This window comes from Rhipicephalus sanguineus, chromosome 1, assembly GCF_013339695.2.
Source record: "Rhipicephalus sanguineus isolate Rsan-2018 chromosome 1, BIME_Rsan_1.4, whole genome shotgun sequence".
NCBI lineage: Eukaryota > Metazoa > Arthropoda > Arachnida > Ixodida > Ixodidae > Rhipicephalus > Rhipicephalus sanguineus.
The window spans coordinates 247,059,389-247,087,355 of NC_051176.1; the positions used below are offsets into that span (position 1 = coordinate 247,059,389).

General features: G+C 41.7%; 1 protein-coding gene across 2 annotated transcripts; it reads left to right on the forward strand.

Annotated features, from left to right (window-relative positions):
* Positions 1-27,967, forward strand: LOC119376304 (biotin--protein ligase). Of its 2 annotated transcripts, none has more exons than XM_037646204.2 (10): positions 1-396; positions 472-684; positions 1,333-1,689; positions 5,140-5,322; positions 5,432-5,703; positions 9,213-9,268; positions 17,276-17,436; positions 19,326-19,440; positions 23,242-23,461; positions 24,684-27,967. In XM_037646204.2, the coding sequence occupies exons 1-10, from the start codon at positions 343-345 to the stop codon at positions 24,844-24,846; spliced, it is 1,794 nt and encodes a 597-aa protein (XP_037502132.1). In that variant the 5' UTR covers positions 1-342; the 3' UTR covers positions 24,847-27,967. The 2 variants fall into 2 exon arrangements, with proteins under 2 accessions (XP_037502132.1, XP_037502134.1); XM_037646206.2 differs by having other exon boundaries at positions 251-400.

The following is a 27,967-nucleotide window of genomic DNA, read 5'->3' on the forward strand; positions in this document are numbered from 1 at the left end:
GACGACCAAATTGGAATATATCCAACAATTGAATGAACCTCTGAATGAACAACAATGCGACGAGAAACTTGTACTACGCACACAAATGATACGGTTCATTTTCTAAGTTACATTTAAAAAAAAAATGCCTAAAAACTATTTTTCCACTCCCGCTTTTGCTCGTAAACATCTGTTGCGATGCATGGCGTGTTTGGGCAGTTTGGGTTTTCCGTGGCGTGTTTTTGGTGGCGCCAGCAGGCGCCAGTGGTGCGGCGTGTATGGCGCGTAGTTGTGTTGAGTCGAGTTTTTGATTTTCGTCGTCTGCGTGTATAAGATCCTTACATTTGAACGCCATACCTATAAATGATCCTACATGTATTCCGGCGGGTGTCCTTTCGGCCGTCTTCGTACTTCCTGGTGTGTTCGTATTGGTCGTAGCCTGGCTGGGGTGAGGGAGATGTGGCTTTTCTAAATGCTGGGTTTTACCTGCAGCTACCTTTGCGTGGAGTGCCTTCGCCCGCTGCCAGTTATGTTAGGGGCATCCTAGGATCACCCGGCATGGCTCCGCAGAAGCCCCCAAATGTGCTCATTTTCACTGATGAGGATGTCGGATCGGACCAGCTTCGTTTTCACGCCGTGAAGGAAACTTTGAGCATGTGTCTCAGCCCGGATAACTACGCCATTTACCCCCTGTCTGAGAACCAGGTCTGTACCTTATCACCCCCATCATAACGTTCAAAATAAGTAGCATGACACTTGCTTTCACGTCTCTGCACGCGACTTTTGTTGGGTGATGGCGCGGGACTCGTATATCTTTGGTTTCACTTTAAGAGCAGACATATAGGCTCACCTCTGGCAATGAGGAAACTGCTGTGCATTTTGAATAGTGGTGCTTAGTTCAAGGATTGGTCACACCGTGTATGTAGGAATACACCAGAAAATATGTCTTATAAGGTCTGACTGTTGGTCTAGTTGGTCTATAACGTTGACTATCGAAAAACTTGAAGCAAAAAAAAAGATTTGAACTCGTACTCCTCGCCTGTTCCCTGTGTCTGCTGTCCAAAATTCCTTGTGCTAAGTTCTAGTGAGCATTTAGAGATTAACGTTGAAAGTCTGGTTTAAAATTTCAAATTATAAGTGGTAGCTAGGACCATATATTGGTGCTAAGTAAACTAAATCTGCTTTCTACTTAATACTTAATAGCTTGGGTGCACACAAACTGACATTGCAGTTGTTCGTGCACCAAATCACGGAAATCAACAGCATATCAAATCTTCCGCACATATACTGCAGACAAAATTTTTTCTCATTGTTTTATCACATTAAGTTTTTGTGCATGTGTGTTCATTGCAGGTCAAAAGTACTCCATGGTTGACGAACACCAAACTCCTTATTGTTGCATGCAGTGAACTGAGCAGCACAACAAGGCGCATCTTTAGAGAATATTTTCTTCGGGGAGGGAATCTTCTTGTTATGGCTGCAAAATTAGACTTGCCTGGTGTTCGACCGCTGGAACACATTTCGGAGCATCAAGATATTGTTGAAGTAACGTACGACAAAGCAGGAGACATTGCAGTCTTGAGAGGCGACGTAGTCTACCAGTTTGACCCAGGTACAAGAGTTAAAACTTTGGCATGTGATAAGGATGGTGCTGGCTTCCTATTTGAGCTTCGAGGATGCGGCAGCAACGGATTAGCACTTCTATCGCAGGTAAAGGCTTTCATTTTCCTTTATTCAATCATTTTAATAATATTTTACGTTCCACTTGTGTGCAAAAATACTGTTATGCCAAGAAAAAGAGGGAAATGATGAAATATACATTCATTTTACGTTGTACAAAAAACATGCATTGCTTTGGAGATGTTAGAATGGTCTTTCTTTGTGTGTATTTACAGTCACATTTATGCGTGTGAGTGGGCAGATAAGATGGTGCAGGGGTGTGCGTTTTATCGCCGAAATTCATAGGGAAAAAAAGGTTCTCGACTTATTGCTGCTGCTCAAATTTTGCCGAAAGATGGCACTCTGTGGTCTGTATAGTTCAACATACCACTTATTACAGTTACTTGCCTGATAAACAAAACCAAAAGCTAACTTGCGTCCCACAATGGGTAAGCTAGCTGCTGCAAAAGTCTCATTAGCATAAACCTGTCTTGCCCCCTTTTGGCAGCTGCTAGCACTACCTTCGCAGCAAGTAACAGTGCAAAGTGTTGCATTGGTTGATCTTTCTGCAAAATTTCTCTAGGAAGAGAATAGCGGTAAATACAAAATAATTTTCCTACAATTTTCAGCAAAAAACACACATTCCTGTCTGTGCAGATAATGTAAACGGTCGTTCGGTGTGCATCTACATGCATGCCAATTGTGCTTAATGAGGCTAGGGCAAGTTTATTTCCCTTTTTTTTTCTTTTTTCTTTTTTATAAGATGAGTTTGACAGATGAAAGGCAATACCCTCATCCTGAGGGCCTCTGGGGGTTCTTTGAAATAAAAAAAAAAGAGAGAGTGAAAAATTCAGTAGGAAGCAAATGAACTGTGTCCGTCAGCTACATAGAAGACTACATTTGACATCAAATGAGGGCTGTGAACCACACTAGCGGGTACTCGCATGCTGATATGTGTATTTATTTGTCGATACTGCAGGCCAATATGCTGGCCCATGCAGGAGGGGCAATACAATGACAAGGTATTCACAAAAGACTGACAATGCAAAAAGAATAACAAACTGTACATAAAAAGATACGACCTATACTATAAGCCAAAAAAAAACAATATGCTGGCCCATGCAGGAGGGGCAATACAATGACAAGGTATTCACAAAAGACTGACAATGCAAAAAGAATAACAAACTGTACATAAAAAGATACAACCTATACTATAAGCAAAAGAAAAAAAAAAACGCCTAATACTATAAGCCATCAAAGAACGAAATGCTTGCTTTGTACAAAATTTACACAGGTGAAAAACTACGCGAAAAAACTCTTCAGACAATAGCAAGTCACTGTACACAGCATGCGATTCATGACGGAATTGCAAGAACAGTTTGAAACACTGCTCAAATTTATACTCAATTTTGAGAAAAATGCTTTTCTAATTCTTTTGTAAAGTTCCTTGATTGCAAGAGATAAAGTTCCTTGATTGAAGCAAGAGACAGCACAATACCAGGAGGACGTCTATCCAAAAGCTAGTCTTATTTCTCCCTAGTCTCTGCTCTCGGGATGTGCATAGTGTCCCTTTCAAGTGTATGCTGAGGAAAGATGGCGCTGTGTTCTGTCTTCTTTCTTGTGGTGTCATTTTTTGCACTAAAAAAAGCACTATGTATGCTGGGGCGCTTCTAGTGAGGCAGCAAGGAAGAATGGGCTAGGCAGTGCACAAGATATGGCTTAAAGGCAAAACTCTACGAAATTTCGGAGTATATAAAATACCTCTTTTAAGATTGCATAGATGTAGAGTAGCCTTTGGAGAGTAGCATTTGAGGTACAAGTATATGCATCATGAAAAGCTCTGAAAAGATAGACATTTCTGACATTGAAGCTGAAAAAGAAAGAATACAAAAAAGCCCTGCCTTTACCATTCACACACACAAAAAGGACAGAACCCAGATATTTAAGAACCAGGTCAGCTCCTGGGCAACACCTTTGGGAAAAGGCACTGGTGGGTGCATTGAAAATCTCAGTGAAAACGTGCTGGAATTTGTGCTGTATCTGCTAATCCAACTTTTTCATTTTCCTGTGCTGCCCTCTGCAGTTTTGGTAGGGGTTTGGTAGGGGCCGGGACAACCGGTATTGCCAGAAGCAAAGCCTCCGAGATGAAGAGACCTTTCGCGACTTCTCCGCTAGGGGAGAGTGCATGCACAGGGGCGTTGTGAAAAAGGCGGATTAGCAGGTTAATGCTAAAGCATGCACCTGTTAATTGCGGTAATAGCATAGCTGATATTTACCAGACCTGCTAGTCACCAGGTCTGCCTAGGTGTAAATGTAGTTAAAAAGATAATTAAACAATTTACCATTCCTGTAGCTCTGCCAACATCACTTCAATATTCTAATTATACTCATTTATAACCTACTTAGCTAAAGCCAAATATAGTTTCAGTTGGCTGTTAATACTCTTAAGCCACTCAACTGAGCTAGGCATGCTTAAATTTCAGTTACACTCGCTTGTCAAGGTTTACCACTACCCAAATGTCGATCAACTTGTGGTACCAGGTGTTCACCTGCGCAGATCACTGCTGCTTTGGAAGGTGCCATGATCAATGAAAAGGTGTTTTTTGTCATCGAGTAAATGAGCTGCCATGCAATAGTTACTGAGCAGAAAAATACTGGCAGTAGATGGCACATTGTAGAACTTTGTCATCTACAAACGCTTCACGCATATTAATAATTTTACTGCAAAGGTTATTTAGGAGTATCCCAGATGTACACAACATGTTTAAGCACCAATATTTTAGTCATTGCTTTTGCTTTTGAGGTGCTACTATGGCTTAATGTACTGGAATGACTTATCTCGAGCTAGTTGGTTGATCATAGCAAGGAAAAAACAGTGCACACTTGACGAGGACGCACAGAGGGAACGCAGCGCCTGTGCCCTGTGTTCCCTCTGTCTGTCCTCATCAAGTGTGCGCTGTTTTCACCTCGTTGGCTTAATGACTGTACATACTGTTCTTTAAGGAGTCGAGCTTGTTGCAAATTGAGAGCCCATGCTCACTTTCATAGAAATTATGAAATGAAGACTATGTCATAATTGCTTTCTGCTACAAGCATCAAGAATACTTCATGCTTGTGATATTACCACCTTCCTGTCATGGCAAATCATGGGGTTGTGGCCTTCTGCTGTTGAGCTTGAAGTTACAAGAGTGGATGCTTTGCCTTACTGGTACTGCTGGTAAAACTAGGAGCAAAAAAAAAAAAGAATGCATTGAGTGGGGTACTGTTCCATCTATGTGTCTGTTTTTGTTTGTTTTTTTCCCATGCTCTTAGCTTTGTCAAGATTGCAGTCAGATTCCAGGTGGCAGCAGCTGTACTTCAGTGATAGCAGAATGCAACATTGCTCGCATGCCATGTCTATTTAACAGGACCTCAAGTGGTCATAGTGTACCATCCCAATGTGCCATGCACTTGTTGCATTTTTTCCCTCAGATTTGGGTATTCCACTTTCTCATTTTCTAGATTCACCTGGAGTTTGACCCTGTGTTCTTCAGTACATCCGAGGATGTGTTTGCAAAGCTCAAGAAAGCGAATGAAAGCAGGATATCAATGTTGAGAAACATTCTGTCCACACACTTTCACTTGAACTGCAGCATTAGCGTCTCCCACAAGTTATCTACAGGAAATGTGTTCTCAGCAGACAAGGTGAGCCTATGATGCTGGTTGTGAGTTTGCCTCACTGGTGCATTTACTTTGTAACCATTTCACCATTAATTAAACCTTCTTTCCTAACTGATTTCATCCTTGTATGCAGGCGGTGCTTTTGGAGTTTTTGTCTAGACCGCAAACCACTTCTGGTTCACTTGTGGATGGTGGCATCACATTTCACTACCTCACAGCAGACAATGCTGCATCCATGACGCCTACTATTGACTGCCTTCCTGTGATCATTCCGTCTAGTGATGCATTCTTCAGCAGCCCTTCTTTCAACAGTGCAGTCTACTTCACTGCATTGAGGACACGCAGCTTGGGCAGGCTAGCCCTTTTCGTTGAGAATGTAACCACCACCATGGCAGCTATAAAAGCGTAAGATCACATATTTTTTTCCAAGTGTGCTGCAGTGCTCTTGTTCAGTCCATGTTATTTTTGCATAGTTGCCACTGTAGAGCTTATCACACTCGAACATCTGGCCTTCCCTGCCCATGAAATACTGTTAAAACACTTTTTGAGCATGCTGAGAAAATGCTGCCGATCAGTAGTCCTGAGAACGTCTGAGCCAAACATAGCGCAGCACGCGGCTTCAAACTTACAATTAATTTTCAAAGTCAGCTAGAAACACTTGCCCTTCTCTCAAAAAATGATGCCATAATCCAAAATGTCCGCGTCATAAACACAAGGTCCACGGCCATTGGCTGATTTGAGCATAGTGAGCTGCATCGTTACCATGGCCGCTGTGGGATGCTGCAACACGGCCGCGCTGCACTCTATAGTGCTAGAATGACACACTGTATAGAATTACACCAACATGCTCGCGATCACACTGAAAGTAAGCCGCGCGTTCAAAGAAAAAAATAAAAAGTGCTCAAGGTCATGACGCACGCTGACGAACGGACATAGCTTCTTGCCCCCTTGTCGTCCTCCCCTGCAAAGCTTTCAGCGCGCTCGCTGGTACAAAAGGAGAGAGAAAGCGCTTAAAGCACGTGACCAATCTCTGTAGCTATGCTCGTACTTGATGGATTCTAAAAATTTTGGGACAGTCTATTCATGAGGCAAGAAACTCTTTTAATTAAGCCATTCGATGATTACTTGAAAAAGTGTTGCAGGGCCCCTTTAAGAAAAGGGGAATTATCAGTGAAAAAAAAAAATGCTGCACACTTTCTTGTTTCTTGAAGGACAGAATAGCTCACTACCAGCATACTTTACACAGAATTGTCCCTTTTACAAGGACCCTATAAAGCACTTCAGAGCAAAGACATAATTTCAGCCAGTCATTGTCATGTTGTCATGTGAATATTGACAAGTGACCCAAACAGTGGCGTACCAACTCATTCGTGAGTGGGGGGGCTGGCGTCGCTCACTCTGTCCGCCACATATATATATATATATATATATATATATATATATATATATATATATATATATATATATATATATATAGAGAGACAGACAGACAGACAGAGAACTGCATATTTAATAACATTTTGAAATTTTACCGCCAAGTTTAAAAAGTGCGCCCAAATTTAACCTGATCATCTAAGCATTGCATCAGCAAACTTCCCAGTCCCAGTTTGGCGTTGTAGATACGATCAGTATGAAGAACCTGCTATGACTCTAGTACCTTAAATTCTCCCTTATTAAACAAAACATGTCGCTAACAAAGCAAGGTACTTCGCAGAAGTCTTCAGGATAAGCGGAGTGCCAATTTCTTTACTGTTATATAGCCCTCTAATATAAAGTCTTTCTTAAGGAGACCAAGTTCAGTCGATTAATACTTGAGGAAACCACATTGAGCTGGCTGCGTATAGTTATAAAATTATAAATGACTACGAATTTATATATTTTTTGCCCTCCTAATTTTCCCAGCTTGGGTGGGGGGTGAACAGGAAAGCGGTGAAGTGGCCCTTTTCTCCTCCCTCCGGCTCCTCCATGTAAACAGCCTACGTAAAGTGTATAAGCTCAAACTTTCCTTGAAAAAATGTGGGTGATTATAACGTTAAACTGCCCCGCATTGTTTCCTTCCGTATAGGTCGTTAGCTGTTAATGATTGGTCAAAATTTTCTGGGTCATGCTCACAGCACCTGCTCGTAACACAACACAACAAATGACGCGTAAGTGATCCACCACTTAATTACCACTTACACATGACTACGTAAAAAAAAAAAACTATTTTCAATACGGCGTAGTGTTCGACATTTGTTCTTCGCTATTCGTCAAAAATTTTCGGTGTGCCGTAAAATTGCCTCCTTGTTACACGACGTCACAAGTCTGCGAAAACTTGCGGCATTAAAATGAAGTGTGCACAATAAGCAACGTATTACTGTGCTGAACAATAACTTTTTTTTTTTTTTTTTTTTGAATAGACAGACAGTGTCTCATTCTGAACGTAATTCAGGAAGGCTGCTCACCAATCACATTGGCAGCGGCTACTTATAGCGGCGGGCGAGATGGATTCATATGTGTATAACAGATACTTTCATTTGTAGTATAACGACATTGAGCTGTTTGTGCGCGTATACAAATCTCTGTGAACTCATCGTTGCTGACAGAGAGGTAGACAGAGAAATAAGCATTGTTAGGAACAGACACAATCCTTTGCAGGTGGGCAGTGCCTTCTTAGTCCAGAAAACCGTGGACGCTGGTCATCTCCCTGGTGAAGTATAGATCAAGCTACAGGGCAAACATGAAAGCTGGGCTTCTCAATGTGCTGAGTCCACTGCCTTGTTACAAGCCGCCGCGATCGCTGGAGGCTACCATATGATAAGCAACTTGTGAAGCAGGCTAACCGAAGACTAAAGTGGGAATATTTTTTAGCTCTCCTGGACCTGCACAACTAAAATACTCGACACTTCTGCACACTCCTCAACTCACAGCAGTTGGATATGAAGCAGTGCCGATGCTAATCATTTTGAAAAAAAAAAGAAACTAAATTTCCTGAAAAAGGAGAACGTTTGATAAGGCTATAAAACGTTTACTGGTTAATCGGAGACTAAAGTGGGAATCTATTTCAGCTGTCCTGGCTAGGCACAACTAAAATACTGAACACTTCTGCACACTCATGAACTCACAGCAGCTTGAATATGGAGCAGTGGCGATGCTTACCGTTTTCAAAGAAAGAAACTGAATTTCCTGAAAAAGGAGAGCGTTTGATTTGGCTATAAAGCGTTTACTGGTTCCCGCCCGTATTTGCGTCGTCGATTACTTAAATTTCAGGCCAGGCCGAACAAAATAAAATGATGACATATTGCTGTAATCTTATAGAGCCCCTGCTGAGCGATAGCCTCCTCTTCAATGCTTGAGCGCAAGGCGCGAAAGCGTGGAATAGGCAGCCCACACCGCAGAGAGCCTACAATGCGTGGTCATGAAACACTGAGGACAGTCGTCACAGCAGAATTGTAGGAAACTTTTTTTACATAATTAAGTTATTGCCGCGTTCAGGTAAAACTGTCTCGCTTGTTAGTTTTCCAGTCTGCAGCCGACAATGATAACTCTCAGAAGTGGGGGGGGGGCTCAGCCCCCCTAACATTTCTTAGTGGGGGGGCTAGCGCCCCCCTTGCCCCCCCCCCGGTAGATACGCCTATGGACCCAAATGAACAAAAAAAAAACAAGCTAAAGAATTCAAAGAATTTAACACTGACAGCAATTAACGAGATGATCCGATCTATTGCAGTATAGGGATGAAAGTCTAACAAAAATTCTTTAATAAATGGAAAGAAGGAAGGCATGTGATATTAGAATTGAGGTTTTTCCAACTTAAGACTCCTAAAGTTTGAAGGGAAATTGTCTGTAATTAGTGCATACCTTTAGTAATCTGGTGTGTTCATTATGTGCTGTACACTGGTGCATTTAGTCTTACATCTGTTTTTTCTCCGGTGCAGTTTACAATCTGTCCATGGATCTGTTGCTATTGCCACACGTCAACTGAATGGAGTAGGCAAGTACTGTTTCAGCATGGGAAGTTGTTACAAAGGCCAATTAAGGCATATTTTACTGAGAATGTGAAGCTGACAAATCCAGCATACACTTGTAAAAAGAAAAAAAAAAGAAGTGAGAGGTGTTTTTTTTTTTTCCCCACATCCTAGAATCTGACTGTAGTCTATACAGCATAACTTTGCCGGTGATGTCACTTTATGTTAGAAGGATTGATCTTGTGATGTATTTGTTTGAATGTGAGGGTCACTGAATTTTTTTTTTTTCACCCCTTTGATGAAGACCTGCACTTTTATTGTACAAGAAGTCTTGCTGAGAAATATACTGCAGCAATTTGGTGCTAACCATCAGATGTGTTCCAAATGTATTCAATCTAGATGGGGGATTCATCCATCTGTTAATCCACCTGTTATTAGTACACATTACGGCCTGGCTCAATGGCTGTGGCACTTCATCGTAAAGGGCTGTGTAATGGTAACATAATTTGTTGCAGTAGGAAAAGATGCAAATGCAGACGGCACACGACAGCAAATTCTGTTTCCATACCAACTCGCCCATCTGTCAATACCAACTTGCTCAACTTGCTGAACTGTCACATACTTGGATTTTAGAATTGCAATTTGTCACTTGTAAATCACAGTGGCTTAAACGCAATGATAACTTTTAACAGTGCTGTAGCTAACGTGTGGGGACTGTTCTGAGCACTCAGTTGGCTATACTATGCAGTCCTAAATTTAGCAAAATTATTTAGAAAGATGCATCCTGGAAGCTAGCTGATATTGTTTTACTAGTCATAAGATGTGAAATTGCCTGGGCTGATAGGAAACGCACAACATGTATAATTTTTAAAAAAGTTTACCTCATTATTGCTAAATACCATAGAGACACTGATGACTCCTGTGGCATCCTGAGCATATGAACACCAGTGAGACCTATTTAATACAAGTTCTTTCATTTCACCTAGACGTTTTCCTGTGGCCTCCTGAATACCATCTGACCATCCTATGCATGGGTGACCTTATTTTCTTGTCTTTCAATTTGGCTAGCATAAATTTTCACTGCATTGAACTAGTAGCTCGCACACCATGACCAAAGTAAGGAGGTTTGTTTGAGAACCTGTGCTTTGAAAGAATATTCAGGATTGATCTCCTTCATGACTGAGATATTTGTTTGTTTGGTAGTCCATGGGATTCTAAAAACTTTTTGCAGGGCACCGTAGCTCAAAAGAATCTAGCTTTTTTTCTTTCATATTTTTGCAGGGTCTATGACTCGCAACCAAGCATTACCACAGGAAAAATCAGTGCATTAACCAGGCAAATTTTACTCTTGAGGCTGACATCTCTGTCTTTCACAATCATTCATAACCCATTGCTCTCTTTCCTAATACAGGCGTGCAACAGCTGCACCAACTGCACCAATTTAATACAATTTCTTATTTTTGCACCGAGCTGAGCCAAAACCGTTATATTTGTTAAAATTGCTTCATGCTGCACCAAAATGTCCAACCGGCCTCGCAACTTTCGCAGTTGCGCTAACTTTAGCAAGAAATGGATTCCGCGTTGGCCACATGCAGTTTGGTCATAATCATTACATCCAATTCAGACGTACAGACCCTAACCCCACGGCAAAAGAAAAGAAAAAAGGAAAGCGGTTCTACAATTTCCTAACCTTGTTCTATTGCGTGCAGAATGCTTCTTAAGCCACTTTTGCCACAGTACACTGTTTCCTTGCAGAAAAGGGTACTAAGATATGGAAGCGGCTATTAGTACTAGCTGTCACGGGACACAACACATTTTGTTCCTTAATTGCTCATGCATGCACGTGCCGTATAATTACGAGTACTACTACGATCGTTGACTTCTAAAAATATTACTGGCAATCATTCAGATCTTTGTATCATGTTTCTGCGGCCCTGAGAAACAATAAATAAAAACGTGCGCCAGTTGTCTTTTCTCGCCACCCCAGCTCGCTCCTGCTTTACGAATCTCTCGAATTTCGAGGTCGCCAGGTTGGCAGGTCTACATTAGCATTTGCAGCGCCTGTCAAATCATTTGACAGGCACTGCAAATCCTAATACGGACTACATCATTGCTTGCATTATGAGGTGGTTCAACACATTCATTTTATTGAAATAGCAGTGCTCACATGCTCTGCACACGAGTTAGCTGATGTTGAATGGTTTCTACATATTTCTGTTTCCTTTTCTAAAAGTAAGCCTTTTTTGTTATACTGCTCCAAATTTATGATTTCATGCTCCAAACGCAACGTTTTACTGCTCCAAAAATTGCTCCAAATCCTATTTTGGCTGTTTCACCCCTGCTAATACCAATGTTACTAGAACAAACTCAGTTTAAAAGCTCCGCCGGAGAGGCGGTCCGCGTGGCGGTCGTGAGAACTAGTGGCGCTGCAGTCACGTCTAGCTCCCGCGGCTGGCGCTTGTTGTGATCGGCGCCGCCGATGTACGAGCGCACATGGGTTACAGCGTCGTCTGCGCTTTGTTAGCTCGTCATTTTTGCGACTGTTCTTGACCAGGCTTAGCGTCTTGCACGAAGACACGTGCATGATGTACGAAGCGTAACGAGGTCGAACAGATTCACAGTGCGGTATACCGACTTGCTTTGCGCCGGGCTGCAAGAGCGGCTACCGCAACGACGACTCCGCTTCACGACACTTCTTCGGACCTGCAAAAGACCCTATGCCATTCAAGCTTTGCATCGCAAAGATAGAAAGCTTACTGCGAAATGCAAAGTCTGTGACGTTCATTTTGAGAGTGACGACATTGTAAAGCACTATCGTCGTGTCGTTGCGGGACAAGAAGTTTTGATCCCACGTGGAAAGTGGGAACTCGCGCCAGGTGCCGTGCCGCGCTTGTTCCCAGCACTTCCACCCCACATTTCAAAGCCAAAATGTTCGGTGTTTAGGCGCAACCCCCCCTCCCTCCCCCAAAACGCACGGCGTCCCGCGAAAGCCCAGTGCCCAATTTGGAGGAGCCTCCAGAAATAGAACAGCAAAACGAAAGGCAGGCGATTACCTATATACGCTACCAAGACTGAGTTGCATCACACTAACATTCGATCAGTTGTCAGCTGTCGCTATGCCTTCAAAGCAGCGGATTTTCGAGAGATATTTCGACGAGGTATTCAACAAGATGTGCGGAATATTTTACACTCGCCGGCTTGGGAACGGGCTGCTCAGCGCAAAAATTTGACACGGTACACATAGAAAAGACGAGGACCAGCGCTGGTCCTCGTCTTTTCTATGTGTACCGTGTCAAATTTTTTGCGCTGAGCAGTTTAATAATGGAATACCAACTAGCCCAATCCCACACTTTGCTTCGGGAACGGATACTTACTTGTGCAAAAGATAATTGTAGTTGACGAGCAGTTTAACTGCGTAGTGAACGGCTACAGCACGAAACGCAAACGGCTGTCGTACAGTGTAAAGTGCTGCGGGCATGGACCATCTGCTCGGTGAAGTTGAAAAACTGAAGTTGAATACTGACGACTCTTCTAGCGACAGAGTACGCGCGAATAAATGCTCGGTCCTCACATCACGGCCGATCTGTTCGAATTGTTTAAGGCACCGTAGAAGGATGCGACGTAGAAAGATGAGACACCGAAAATACAACTATCCGCTGAAATAACTGCTCAGAGACGACATCTATTCGATGTAATAGCACACTGAGATTTTATTTACCGAGTTCTCGTAAAATTTTCCGATTTTGGGTCAGTATCCCTTTAACCGTCGCGAAAACGTGTCTTGTAAGCATTGCAAGGCATTGGTGATGTTTTTCGAGAAAGTTTTTTTTTCAATAAATTGTAGAAACATGAGTAGTGTTTTTCTAGAACGTTTTTGTATCTCGAGTAAGTACGCTTCTTTGTGCACTATAAAGGCTTTTACAAACGTGTTGGGTTGTTCTTGGTCTAGATAAGACGGCAGCGGCTAAAATTGTGGTGGTAGTTATAAAAATTACTCTGAAAACCCTCATTCGCTTAGAAACTCCTATGCTTGGAAGTTAAGCGCAATGTAGACAGCTCAAATATTGTCACAGTATCGTGACGTCGACGAAGGCAGCAATCAGCAGGTCCGAGATGAAACTCTTTATTTGGCCGAACTTGTGGCCGGGAAACTGAAAGTCAAACTACAGCAATACACTGCGGCGAATAGAGCGTCGACCGTCGATCAACTGACAAGCGGTCAAGCGCGTCGGCTTTTATACAGGCGCTATCGAACTTTCCAGCGATATCGCTGATAGCGGCGTAATCTGTCGGCAAAGCGGGAACATTCGCGTGCAGCGCGTAATCTTTCCAAAACGGTCTATTACAATCGCGAAGCTTCTCGAACACTGCTTCGCGGACAGCGTCGAGCGTTGATAACCCTCCTTGCTGGTCAAACCCGAATACATCAAAATAAAACAAGAAGTGGGCGTGGCAATATAGACAGAACATCAATTCTTAGCCAATCAATGAACAACGCACGCGGGACAATGCATACAGACGACATTATGCATATCCACCTGACTAGTACAATAAGAAAGTTGCCGCGAGCAACTGCGCGGCGGACCGCAGCGTTATGCCGTGGCAGCACACGACCCGCCGATAGTGGCGCAAGACGGAACTGCAGCGCCGCTAGTTCTCGCGACCGCCGTTCGGACCACCCTCCTCCGCTGGCGGAGATACGGAGCTCTGAAACTGAGTTTGTTCTAGTAACGTTGGCTAATACTACCTACTCTTTCCTGTATTTCTTATGTAGGGCTACCACCTGCATCTATTCTGGATCCTAGGAAAACGTGTTATGCGACATCTATTGCGTTTTTATTTATCTGAATGCTTTATTCTTCACCTGTTGTCATTATTTGAGTCTTTTTTATGTTTGGAAATATACCACGTTTTTGGCTTTTATCTTTTATATTCACAATGAAGGCTTTTGTTTTATGCTTCCTGCTACTAATGTAGCGTTGTTTGCATATCTCAAGTTGGCTACCTTCTTTCCTCCAATTTTCACCCCTATACCTCAGTTTTGAGATCAGTTTCTTAGTACATACTCTGTGTATAAATTAAACAAGTATGGTGAAAGAATACAACCCCGCCCTACTTCTTTTTGAATCTTACACGAATCTGTGTTGCCAAGATTTGTCTTAACAAGTGCCCGTCGTCTGGTGTGTAGGTTCCATAGAAGAGTTTGGAGATGCGATTGGAAATACCCATTTTCTTGAGACACACCGAGGCTTTGTGTGGTTAACGATGTCAAAAGCCTTGCTATAATTGATGAAGTAAAAATACAAAGGCTTTTGGTGTCCTTTGCAAGCTTGCATCAACCATATGTCTCATATTTTTCAATGTGGTCTCTTGCACCATGCTTCTTTCTGAAACCTGCTTGCTTTGTCACCATCTCTTTCTCCATGTAAGGTTCTAGCCTTTTCTGCACTACTTTGAGTAGTTTACTAATATGAGATATTATGGTTCTGGAGCTTGAGCATTTTTTCATGTCACATTTTTTATACAGTGGGATAATATGAGATTGCTTCCAGTCTGTTGATGATTCTGCTGTCTTCCAAATTTGTTGACACAGTTTAGTGATGACCTTGATTGATTCTGGTACTAATTCCTTAATGAGTTCTGTAGGCATGTTGTCTGGCCCACTTGCTTTACGTGGAGGTAGTTACTATATAGGCCATCTTATGCCATCTTCTATAACTGTGGGCTTTACTTCACACTTAGTCCACACAGGACTCTTACTTAGTTTCATATACAGAGTTTTCATTTTGTATGCGAACCATACTCCAGAAGGCCCAGAAACCCGCCACGGTGGTCTAGTGGTTATGGCGCTCGACTGCTGACCGAAGGTCGTGGGATCGAATCCCAGCCATGGCGGCCGCATTTTCAGTGGAGGTGAAAATGCTAAAGGCCTGTGTGCTTAGATTTAGGTGCATGTTAAAGAACCCCAGGTGGTCGAAATTTCCGGAGCCTTCCGCTACAGCGTCCCTCATAATCATATTGTGGTTTTGGGACGTTAAACTCCAACAATTCTTACTAATTGCGCAAGACCCATAACTTGCTGAATTTTGTGATTGTAAAAGTAGTGTTTCTATCACAAACTTTCATGCACTTTTGCCACATCAAAAATAAAAATTGAAAAGCCAAGGTTTATTCCGCTGTTCAATTTATTTCGAATATTTTCCTTAACATTATGGATAGATTTGCCATACTTATGTGACCATGCCTCGTGTTAGTGGCAATCTAGACACACAATGCTATCGCTGTGCTTTGCTTGCAAATGAAGTGCAAGAACAAGCCATATGCAGCAGTGCAAACTTTAGAAAAATTATTAAGAGCACCACTCTGCATTGTACTGATACAGTTAATTAATAATGTAGTATTCATTTATGCTCATGGAATTCTTTGGATATTATTCACAGCACATTTAACGAAGTGTTCACTATGGACAAGAATGGCAAATTAGGTGGGCTGGCCCACCTAATTGGGCTGATTTTTTAACAAATAAACGATACAATGACAAATGACAATAAGAAATCAACACGAGAATGCTTGTTGAGTGTTCTTACTGTCACGACTCGGGGCCGAAGCACAAGCTTCTCCCAAGATGTGGCATGGGAGTTGGGCCTCTGGTGTATGGCTTGCGCCAATCGCCGGTATGAAAGAGTCAAGTGCCTTCTCCAGTCAAAGAACAACAAGCTTTAATAATGCGTTTAAACAAAGATAAAGATATTTCCACAATAACCTAACATTTATCTTGAACACAAAGGTGAATTAGTTATACATTCCACAATTACTCCGAATACGTGCCGCATGCATGAAAGTTGAAATATGTAGCGACAATGAGCAATATCGGATAGATGACCACACAGCAAGAGCTGAACCAACAATTAGAGTTCGCAGTCCACTAAGTCAAGCGATTGACATACGTAACTGGGCGCAGCAGAGTCCTTCAACACCGGCGCCGTTCATGAGCGACCGTCGAAGCTGGCGAGATGGGTCAGCGGCGGCTCGACGATGACCGGGGTTGCTGGGTGGCTGCGTTGTGTCCCGGGAGTTGCCCAGCGTGGATCTCTTCTCCAGAGCAGAGCAGACTGATGAAGCATAGGATGGGGCCGTATTTTATACGTTTCTCCGGCCGCCGGTCCCAGCTTCTAGTGTAGTGTCGACGCATCCTTGAAACGGTCACGTAGGCACTGGTTGCTACCGGGCATGGTTCACACTTCACTTTCGGTGTCCTTCACGGGCGAACCAGTAGCTCACAGACAAAACACCAGTCAAGCGGTCGCGTAGGCACACGGTCTAAGACGTAGCACGGATACAACGTCCCGTGATTCAGATTCCGCTGTCGGGCAAGCCGTTTAACAATTGACAAAACAAAAGCACATGATCTGCAACGTGGCTCGGACACAACGTCCGGTGGTTCAGACACAACACAAACAAAAGCACATGATCTGACACGTAATTCAGATGCACGTCTTAAGGCTCTGGCTCTGCTGGCGGTGACCTTCACGGCAAGCAGTTCCATACTAGACAAAACAAAATCACGTCACGTAGCTCAGATGTTCGTCTTAAGGCTCATGCTCTGCTGGCAGTGGCCTTCACGGCAAGCAGTCAAAACAAAAATAGACAAAATAAAAATAGACAAAACAAAGATACATGATCAGGAGCAGCTCGGATGCTCGTCTTACGGCCCACGCTAACACACACTAAGCGGTGCGTACGCTTACGGCACACCATTCTTAGCGAAGAATTAGTCCTTTCGCCTTGGGCGTAAGTGACAAAAAAAAGAAACCCTTTTCATGGCGTACGTTAGGACATTATGCGCAGGCAATGTTAATCATATGCGACTTTTGTGACACTTACAAAGAAAAAAACCTTGTAGACTTCTTCATTCATTTTTATGAAAAGCTGTCTTTATGTCGTTTGGTTGTCGACAACTTGCTCTTATGTTTAATAAAGCTATGTGTTAAAAGCAGCACAAGTAAGCTCTGGTTGTTGTCTTGCAATTGCAGGTCGAGGAGGCAATGCCTGGCTTGGCCCTGCTGGCTGTGCCATGTTCACCGTGTGCCTGCAATTACCGCTTCATTCACCACTGGGCCAGAGAAGCCCGTTTGTCCAGCATCTTGCTGCCCTGGCTATGGCCAAAGCGGTCCGTGCCACGCAGGGCTATGAGGTACCGTTGCTATGGGGACATTGTCCTGCTGATTATACATTTGATTTGAACATTCGTGCTGTGTGAAACAAACAGTTTTGTTTGAAATCATGATGTACATGTGTAAATTAAATGCACAGCATGTTGCCGTTACGAACTTATATATACTTATTGTTGGAAGGTCTCTCCAAGTAATATCTACTTAACCTTGTCTTGCATCAATTGACTCCATCCCATGCTTAAGAATTTCCAAACCTCATCATATTGCCTAGTGCTCTGCTGCCTTCGATTATACAGGGCGTTTCAAGAAATGTGTCCAAAATCCTCAAAAATCAGAAAAATGCGATATTTGTTTGATGCCTTTACAGTTACTTCTTCTGTAGCCTCAGGCATCTTAAGATGGCTAAAGGCATCATTTGGGACAGTAATTAAGAAAGTTAAATTAATTAACTTTTCAATTAGTGGAGCTAGGCAGTAATGTCAAATGGGAGAATTGAAGTCCTTCATGTGAAGAACCCATTGCAGCTTTGAGATTTCGTAAAAGCAGCCTCTAATAATAATTGTGAAGTAATGAATTTAACCCAGTTCAGCGGTGAAACCGAAACCAAACACGGAAGAGCGCAACTGCCATATTCTTCTGAGACATCCAGAATGAGTGAGCATCATTATATGAACCGTCAACCGACTCCGTTATGTTTGTGTGCGGGCTGTGCTTGCAATTATAGCATGCATGCACTAACGAACACGGTAGAAATACACCTCTGTAATCGTTTCCTTGAACAATGACGTCACTCTGGTCATCTGCTTGTTGCGCTCATCAGTGTTTCGGTTTCGCCGTTGAATTTGGTTTAATTTCCTTATACCACAATAATTACTAGAGGCCGCTTTTTCTATATCCCAAAGCTGCAATGGGTTCTGCGTATGAAGAACTTCAATTCTCCCATTTGACATAACGCGTAACTCCACTAATTAAAAAACTAATTGAATTTAAATTTCTTAATTACTGTCCCAAATGATGTCTTTAACCATCTTAAGGTTCCTGCCACTATAGATAAAGAAATTGTGAAGGCAGCGAGCAAATTGTTGCATTTTCCTGATTTTTGAGGATTGTGGACACATTTCTTGAAACATCCCATATATTGCTTTCTTGGTGCCCTTTCTGTTACTTTTAATGACCACTTACATGCTGAGAACACTACATAGCCTTCCCCAACTGAACTTATTCCTATTAGTATTGTCAACTATAATACTGACCTACATATGTTTGCTCTCTAATTCATACTCTCATTATGTTGTGTCATTGTTGATCATCATTACCTTCATCCTTGAACAAATCAACTGTTATTCAGTCTTCACCAACTGCTTTTTCCACTGTACATATTTTGCAAGGCCCTTCTAACCTCATTGACAGTTACTCATGGAACTTCAGTGTCCGGTTCGGTGTTGATTTTCACTCACAGTTGTATGATCTGTCAACTGCGCATACAGTTCAGAATAGAAGCCCTCTGCTGCCTTCACTATGTTGTTGAGACTGCTAATAACATTGCCCTTGTTGAGGTGTTTATTAGACGGCAGTCGGCGACGATGCTCGATGGCGACAGTCAAGCAAGAACACGAGCTCAGAGCACGAGCGGGAAGAGCCCAAGAGGACGACCCACTAGAAGGCTATAGAGAGCGCAACCCCTTACTCAACTCAGAGGCTTCGCTACACCCTGCTTATCTTTTGCTGCATGCAGTTTGGTCTTCCCTATAAAGAATTCCCTCTTAGCTTGTTTGATGCTTCCCCATTTTTTTACTGCTTTCTCCATCTCTTTGACATCTATAATTCCATATGTCGCTTGTTTTCCTACTGGTGATCAACTTTTCACGCATAGATGTTGCATTTATAACTGCTTCATGCTTTCTTTCAGATGGTAAATATCAGAGTGAAGTGGCCCAATGACATTTATTATGGATCCCATGTGAAAGTAGGAGGTGTCTTGGTTTCATCAACTGTCAACAGGGATGCCATTACTTGCTTTATAGGTAACTTCAGTTCATCTCATAAGTCAAGCATTGTCTGTGAAGAGCTTTTCCTTTGAACTACTTACGCTGACTGTGTGCAGTTATAGAAACTCTTACGGTATAATCTAAATGACATGACCGTAATCCAAAACGAGAGACAGAGAATACAAAAAGGCAGGGCAGTTAACTATACTAAGTTTAGTTTGCTACCCCACATGTTGGGGAAGGGAATGAGGGGGTAAAAGAGAAAGAGAGAAGATATGAGTGTACATAAGCCACAGTACACATATCCAAGTAGTGAATTAGTGTGTGGTTCAATCCCCCCCCCCCTCCCCACAAAATATTCAATTTTGCATGTGTATATATAATACAAATGCATGCACAAACATACATAAAGTATGGTTGAACCCTCCCCCCTCACCCGAAAAAAATTTCTGGCTACGCCCCTGATTTCAATATAACGAAGTTTCACTGCGGCCGAAAAGGAAGGCCAATGCAGTAAATTGAAACAAATGCTGGTGCCAGTGGTCCTATGGTTGACTCGCACGCAGTTATTGCGAACGCATTTCTCAAATTGCGTACCACATGACAGAGAGCGGCCTCTGAAGCAGAGCAGTGCATTTTCTGGCACAGCTTGCAGGGAGAGAGCGCACCTCAATGCTCTTCTTGCCTTCGGTGTGGTGGAGAGGGAGAGCATGATGCCAGGTACCCTGGCGCATCATATCACGCACTACTCTCCTTACTCTGCTGTTGATCCTTTGTATTTCCATATTCTGTGCCATGCGTGCTCTGTGTCAACATCCGATTTAGTGTTTTTGTTATCGCCGTGTGTCAAGTGACAAACACGAGTAGTAATACCCATGTCACATGGGTGTATGAAAGGCCTTCCAACCAATCGTCTATTGACTCAGTGGTCAAGCACGAGCTGCTACACGGGACATTTCGAAGGCCATCGAGTCAATAGTCTATTGAGTCAACGCAGCACCCCACAACTCTATCGAAACTTCGATGGCCATTGAGCAACGAAAGCAGAAACATCACGAACGTGCCCTCTCGTTCACAGTGCACTCGTACTCATGATTAGAATAGATCTAACCAGTATGCTTTAAAGCAGTATATGTGAGCGTTATAAATTATTTAATAAAGTATTTTAGCCACTTAAATTGAAATTCGACCTTTTCAATAGATTTTCAATACGTAAGGGTATTGCTTTTCAAATTATAATAGCTAAACCCTGATATAACAACCTCAGTAAAATTGGCTATTTGCTTTGTTATAGTGAAATTTCGTAAATTGAAATTCAACTTTTTATGCAAAGTGTAGTCTCCGAAGGGTTATGTTTACATGGAAAGCGCTGTGAGAATGTTAAAATAATATGGCATTATAAAAAACTAATTTCAGCAATGTTAAAAATCAATTTTATTGAGCATGAGTTCCAGTGGCCAGAATTTGATACCGCGCCATCGAAGTCCCTTTTACAGTGCCTGTACGTCACACGTAAAGCCAAAAGAAATGAGAGTCTAACGCACTGTGGCAATACGAGTTAAGCAAAGCTATTGCACCTGTTCTGCTGCTGTGGCTTGTCATCAAAACCACGAATGGTGCAACGTCAACGCTATCATGTTCATTGAACTGAACCACTTGCTCTCTTCTCAGTCCAATGAATGCGCAACATTGAAAATCATCACAGGCCACGAAACTAAGATAGCTGCCATCTAAAACTGCATGAAAGCGAGGCGACAACCTGAATTACGGCACCTCCATTTATGGAAGCCACATTTTCTGTTTTGCGGTAGTCGAACAAAACCCGTTAGGGTGCCATAAATTTCGGTCGCCGCTATGCAATGGTTCAACAAAAGTCTTGGAAGTCAGCTTTATCATAGGATACCCACATAATTTTACAGAACTGATAGCGATGTGGCTGGTGGCTGCGAGCAGCTCCAAAATACATTGGATGGCTGCTTAAAACTTCTTGCAGCAGTGCCCTTACCGAGGAAAAAAAAAAATCTTAAATTTATGGTAAATGCACCTGCGATTCTGATTCCTTTATCTGGGAATTTATTCTATTCTCATCCAGAGAATTCAGAATAGCTTCTCTAAAATTTGGAATCACAGAGGGTGAGCTCTGTAATACACCAAAACAAGCGGCGACGTCTTTTCTTCTCACCAATTGTGATCGCTTGCGAGACATCAGCCTTGTCAGAAAAATCTTTTCCTGAATGATCACATTCGCTTGCAATACAACCAACAGCTCGTTGTGCTTACTGCTTACTTGACAAGTAAAACCTTTTTTTTTTAATGCACAGAATGCTTGAAGAAAAGAGAGGACAAGATAGGACAGAGTGCACATTTACAACCCTGTGTTGTAAGTGCGCACTCTATGTTGCACCAAGCAGCCCAAGTAGCCACCTTGTTTGTTTACTGATACCACCTCTAATGCCTGTGTCACACGGGCACTTGTGAAAGGCATCCAGCCGATGGCCGTCGAAACGCCATAACTCTATCAACTCGACAGAGTTGTGGCGCTGCTACACAGTAGTTTTGAATGGCCGTTGAGTGGTTCAGGTGTTTCTCGAAAAAATTGCTTGGTGCTGCAGATCTTTATTTTCTTATTCGTGTCACCGAAAGTTAAATAATCTAAATCCACTTAAAAACACATATATGCCTGTTGTTTTTGTTTAGACACTTTAATAAACTGTCTATTCATAGTTATGAATACATATTTAATTTTAGAGTTGTTGAGCAGCGAAACTGTGGCGAGCGATGAGGACAAGCACGTTACTGTTGTCGAGAGTATGTGCAGTTTGCAGATCTTAAGAAAGTTTTGATACAACAAAGTGAATTTCTGATTTTACAGACTTTGTTATATCGAGGTTCATAATAATGAAAAGAATGTCCTTATGCATAGAACCTTGGAACAAAAAGAGAAAAAGAAATTCAACCATGTTTTTATGTTGCTTCTCACTTACTTTGCCTTCATTAATCAAGGCCGCTGTGTACTTTACCGGTGACTCACGTATTTTTATATCAAAGTCATAGTTGTAAGCTTAGGTTCTGTAGCCATTAATTTGTTTTTCAAGAAAAACTGGTTTAGAGCAAATGTCAACCCTTTAATGTTTTTTTTTTTAACAGTCAGAAGTCTGAGCATGAACTTTTATATATGATGCCACTAGCATCAGTGGTGTGACAGCAGTACTTGCGTGTAATCTGACAAACTCTTTCAATGATTTTTGGTGTTGTACTGGTCATCTGTGGGCTGTAGTGTTGGTCACTAATCGAATTTCTATGTGTATTAAACCTGGAAAAATCTTCAACGGTTTAGGGACTGACAAAGCTTCTCCAAAAGCCACCTTCAGCATTTAATAACTTTCTGCTGTGGCAGTTTTCTTGAACTTGAAACTGTATTGAAGCATATGAATTGTTCCAAAAAATTCACCATGCCAAGAAAGAGTGGTGCGCCTGACTTGTAGGACCTAGATACCATCATACACAATCGCCATTGGATGCTGATATGTAGTGCAGTACATAATAAAGGCCTGACAAACGTGTCTGAAATCTTCTTGTTTAAACTTCATGCCTTAGTGTGTAATGTTTTTGGAAAAATATTACAGTAATATCTAAAATTTTAAAGGCCATAGGGTCACATATTTCAGAACTGTTTTGAAGTAAACATTTATCAAACCATGTGTCGGGCCATGCTGACAGTCAGTGTGATTAGTGATATGTCAGCCAGTGATTAGAATTTTTCAATCTTTACCTCTACTTTAGGCACATTTTTTTCATCTCTGCTTCTGCTCTTTCTTTCTTCCTATTTGTTTTCAGGCTGTGGTATGAATGTTTCAAACAGCCAACCAACTCTATGCATCAATGACATTGCAAAAGTAGTGTCCTGTAAATTTAATACAGAGCAAGTTGTTTGCCCTCTGACACCTGAAGAAGTCATTGCTAAGGTGTTAAATGAAATTGAGTTTTTGGTGGCTACATTCCAAAGTGGAGGGAGCAAGATGGTATTACAAGAGTACTACAAGTACTGGCTTCATGGGTGAGTATCATATTTAAACACTTCCAGGGACACCAATATGCATCAAAAAATTGTTTATCAATCTTAATAAATTATGTTTTAAAGCATATCGTTAATTGATGTGAAAAGTTCATGCCTATCGTGGCACTGTGTTGAGTTTGTACGTAATTAAGATACTTTAGTTTCAGAAAAATTGTATACTTGTCCAAGTCGTCTAAATTTTGAAACAAACTGTTTGCTGAACAGTAGTTTTTGCTCCACTAACTTCATTAATGAAATTTGTTCTCTCTTATGCATATGAAACTCGCATCTAATTAAAAATTAACTTGCCGTGTCTCAGTGTACTGGATTCCTATCTGGCCCTTGCTGTCTAGTGCCTCCCTAGAGCTCTAAGCGGGTGCTTTACATACTACCAGACAAGTCCATTATGCATTTCAAAGCCGTGTTGGAACTGCTGGAGTAACTTCCTTACAGAGTCGAGTGCTATAGCTGCACTTAGTTGCCACTTTTGGTCCTGTTGTGTCCATGTAGGTGAAATTAAGCCATGTTCACTGATCAGTCGCTCCCACACTTCTGCTTCATTGGCAGAACGGGCTTACCATTGGCTACTGACATCTTGACCAGGCCATTCTTAACGGCAGCATCACACAGTGGTGCGAAACTGTACTGTTGAAATCATTTTATAATTGTTGACAGCTTGAGAGAGTGCTTCCATGCTCATGTGAAGATTAGCAGTTTTTTAGCATGATTAGTAGAGCTTGAACTTTGTCACCAGCAGCATGCTCCGGTTCAAGTTATTCAATCTGCCAGTGTTTCAGCTGTATAATGATAGGCTTCCTTTTCTGCTTTTCTTCATGAGCCAGCTTTTCAAACTGTAGAATTAAGCTGAATTCACAAAAGCTGTGTAATGCTTTATTTGTAATTGATGTTTGTATTTTTCTTTTAGTATGTGCTATGGCCACTTGCTGTTCTGAAAAGAAGCTCAAGAAACTTGTGACTCTGAAAGGAGTTTATTTTAACAGGTCTTGGCGATGTGACACTTGATGTAGTGTTCTTGCATTAGTTATTTAATCAAGGCTGTATAGGTAAACACAACTATGAATCCAGCTTTACCCTATATTATATGCATGTAGACATACCATAAAGAAAAAATTTTCTTGTGGTACTAGTATTTGTAAATTTGCTTGTGCCTGAATTATATTACGCATTTCATAAGTAGCATTGTTTTATCCTCACATTCCAGTGGCCAGGAAGTCACCCTGCAAGATTTCGGATGCAAGGCCTTGATCAAAGGATTGGATGAATATGGCTACTTGTTGGCAGAGTGCTCGGGCAAGATATACAAATTGCAACCTGATGGAAACAGCTTCGACCTTATGAACAACCTTATTGTTACAAAAGCGTAGTTTTTATCTTTGTTCTAAAATTCCTAACATAATTGAACCTCAATGTAATGAAGTTGCATCTTCACTGCAGAATGTGTGTAATTGTGAACTGATGCTTTTCAATGCAATAATGTTTCCACAACTGTACTTTGTACTTTCAATTTAACCTGTGGTGGATGGGTACTACATACAAGTATTCAACAGAAATTCAAGCAATAATGAGACATTTGAAGTGCTCGAACAGTTAGGCTGTATATAATTGTGGGAGTTATAGCTGCTGAAGCTTGGGTTGAAGAAGTGAAACACAGTGCCACTGCGACATAAGCCTTTCACTGCCACAATTTATAATGTAGCTCAGTAGAGAGATTCAGCTGAGTATTTACAATCTGAACCACTCATACCAGTGTATGCTTAAACATTTGTAGGCAAGCCACTTGATCAGAACACTAGGATACACAATGTTTATGCTGTCAGTAGAAGGCAGGTGCCCTTGGTCCTACTGCTGAGTTGATTGAACAGAGTATGATGGTGTAACGACTTGGCTTTGGTCTTGTTACAGCCAAGTTGGCTGCATGTCACTTGCATCTCTTGAACAGTCGTCACATGTGAAATCGATGCAATTCTCGGCAGTGCCTGAGCACATGAAACGTGAGTCCAGTGGACTGTGTAGTACTTTGCTAAAGCTATCCAGTGCTCTTAATATCTAATGTCATTGCTTTGTGACACAAGTCATGTAGAGTGACATTCTACTCATAAAAAACAGAATTGTTGCTGGAGAAGCATACTGTCAGTGGTTGCAGATACTTGACAAGAACTGGCAGTGCTAGTCAAATAGCTTGTGAAGCCAGGGTGCACATATGCCTCATGGCAAAGACAATTAAAAGAATGCAGCAGGGCGTATTGCTCTGATGTGCACTCGTATCCCCTACGAAAGCTAGGGACTCCATGGAAGGGACACATGCAAATATCTCAATAATGCCTTCTATAGAAATGCAGTAGAGAATTTTACTATTTTGGCAGTGAACAGTGGTATGAAGGTTAAAACCACAATGAAAACTGTTTTCACTTCCATTCACTCATTGCATACAACACTTGTTAAATTCATCAGCTGTCTCTTTTCTGCATTTTGGAAGTAAATTAGATTTTAGGTACCCAACAGTATGGTGCACTAGTGATCTTATATGGTGTGGTCTGTAATGAAGTTTTTTTGTCCCTGTATGCCTTCTCCCAGTGCAGGGTAACAACCCAGGCACTCATCTGGTTAACCTTCTTCTTAACCTTCTACCTCCCTCTCTATACTGCTGATAACTGCAGCTACTCTGCAGCTGGGTGCTACAGGGGCAGCCATACTACAGCACATAGAAGGACCATAATACTCGGTCGCTCTTGTGTAATCATGATTCGCCTTTATTTAAGTCTTAATTAATAAATTAAGAGGAGGTCAACCCCAGTGATGCAGTAAAGATGTCAGAATAAAGCCCACTGTGGCACAAGTGGAGTGTGGTTTCCAACTGTTGTAATGCTGACGTTGAGTGAGCATCCCCCAGCATGCTTTTTCCTTCCATTTGTTGCATGAGAGGTTGCATACTGTCTTGATTGTGGCGGTGAAGTTGCATGACACAAATCGAGAAGCACCATCACAAATGCAAGATCTTGTATGTATGACCATAGGTCTTCGAACAACCATGAAACACTACTTCACGCCATGATACTGAAACCCATTACACACTTAACCTATTTTCACATTTCAATTTGCAACGAGTTTATTTACACAACAGTTTGCCCTAGTTTTGCAACCACTGAATAACCGTAGAATGTGTTCATAGATTTCTTGTTTTCTTGTTGACAATGACTGGTGCATTTTTCATGACTGCTTTTGCTCACATACAGGCGCACTTGTCTCTTTATGAGTGTGAATGCAACCTGATTGAATAAGTAGTGGCCTCCTGTGCCTTTAGTAGTGCACAAACACTTGCCACGATGTCTTTTGTGATAACAATACTTTTGCAACTATGCAGGTACCATGCAGTTCATGCAAAAAAAAAAAAAGAGCCCAGTATTAATCAAAACAAAGTGGCTTCGGCATAAATTGGCTTACAGCGTTGAGTCTTATAGGTCCTGTTTTGTTTTCATATATTGAATTCCAAGGATCAGTCATTGTCTGCTAAGACCATGTTGGCTTAGGCTGGCAGATTGAATTTGGCACATAACTTATGTGTGAATAACTAAGAAGGCCTCTTGTCTCCTTTGATTCCTTGTGGAAACTGCCAGTATGAACGTGCAACATGCGCAGTCTTTGTTAAATCAAAAGGGCAATGCAGATTTACTCTGCTGAATTGAGAAAGAGAATGTGTGATTGTTGGGCTTTGATGTACTACCATTTCATTGCATTGAGGTTCATTATGTTGATATTTGTGTCATGCGTTTTATTTTTTCTTATCACCAAAGATGCATTATGTACATAGTTATGCTTTTTTTTCTTTAATTTTTGCAAGATATGAGAGAGATAGCGGTTGAAGAGATTGCATTCCGTAATTTGTAGTATGTGCAAAGAACTTGTTCTAGGAAGCATGTTCACTATTTATAGTCATGACAGTCTTTCACAGCTAATTGTTGTTAGCATAAGTTGGCATAAATTGTGGTCTGTAGTGCATTTATTTGTACAGTATAAATCAAGGAAATATGCCCATGTTTGAGCTACTTTTTTTTATGTGGCAGTTTTATTTCACTGCTGCTTTCTGGACCAAACTTCTATTTTCAAAGGTTTCCTGTAAACAAGGTTGCAGAAAACTTTCTTTTCCACCACTTTGCCGGTTTGATCTTCGTGGCCTCTGTCAGAGGTGCTAATGTGTTGTGGAACTTTGTGTTGGTCTACTGCACCATGGACGCTTTTATTTTCTGAAGAAATTCTTTCAGCATTTCTCTTCTATATCCAGGCAAAGGTTTTATTTCAAAGGAAATACTATTTAATACTCTACATTGTAGCTCAGCCTGTGTTAGTCTGTACTGACAGCTGGGTTGCAGTTTTAAAAGTGGTTTTAACCATTTGATACCTGCCTTGTGAAATTTTTGTGGTTTTTACCTTGTGAATATTTGTTAGCCATTGTGATATTTGTTTTAAATAAACTGTATTTTTAAACAA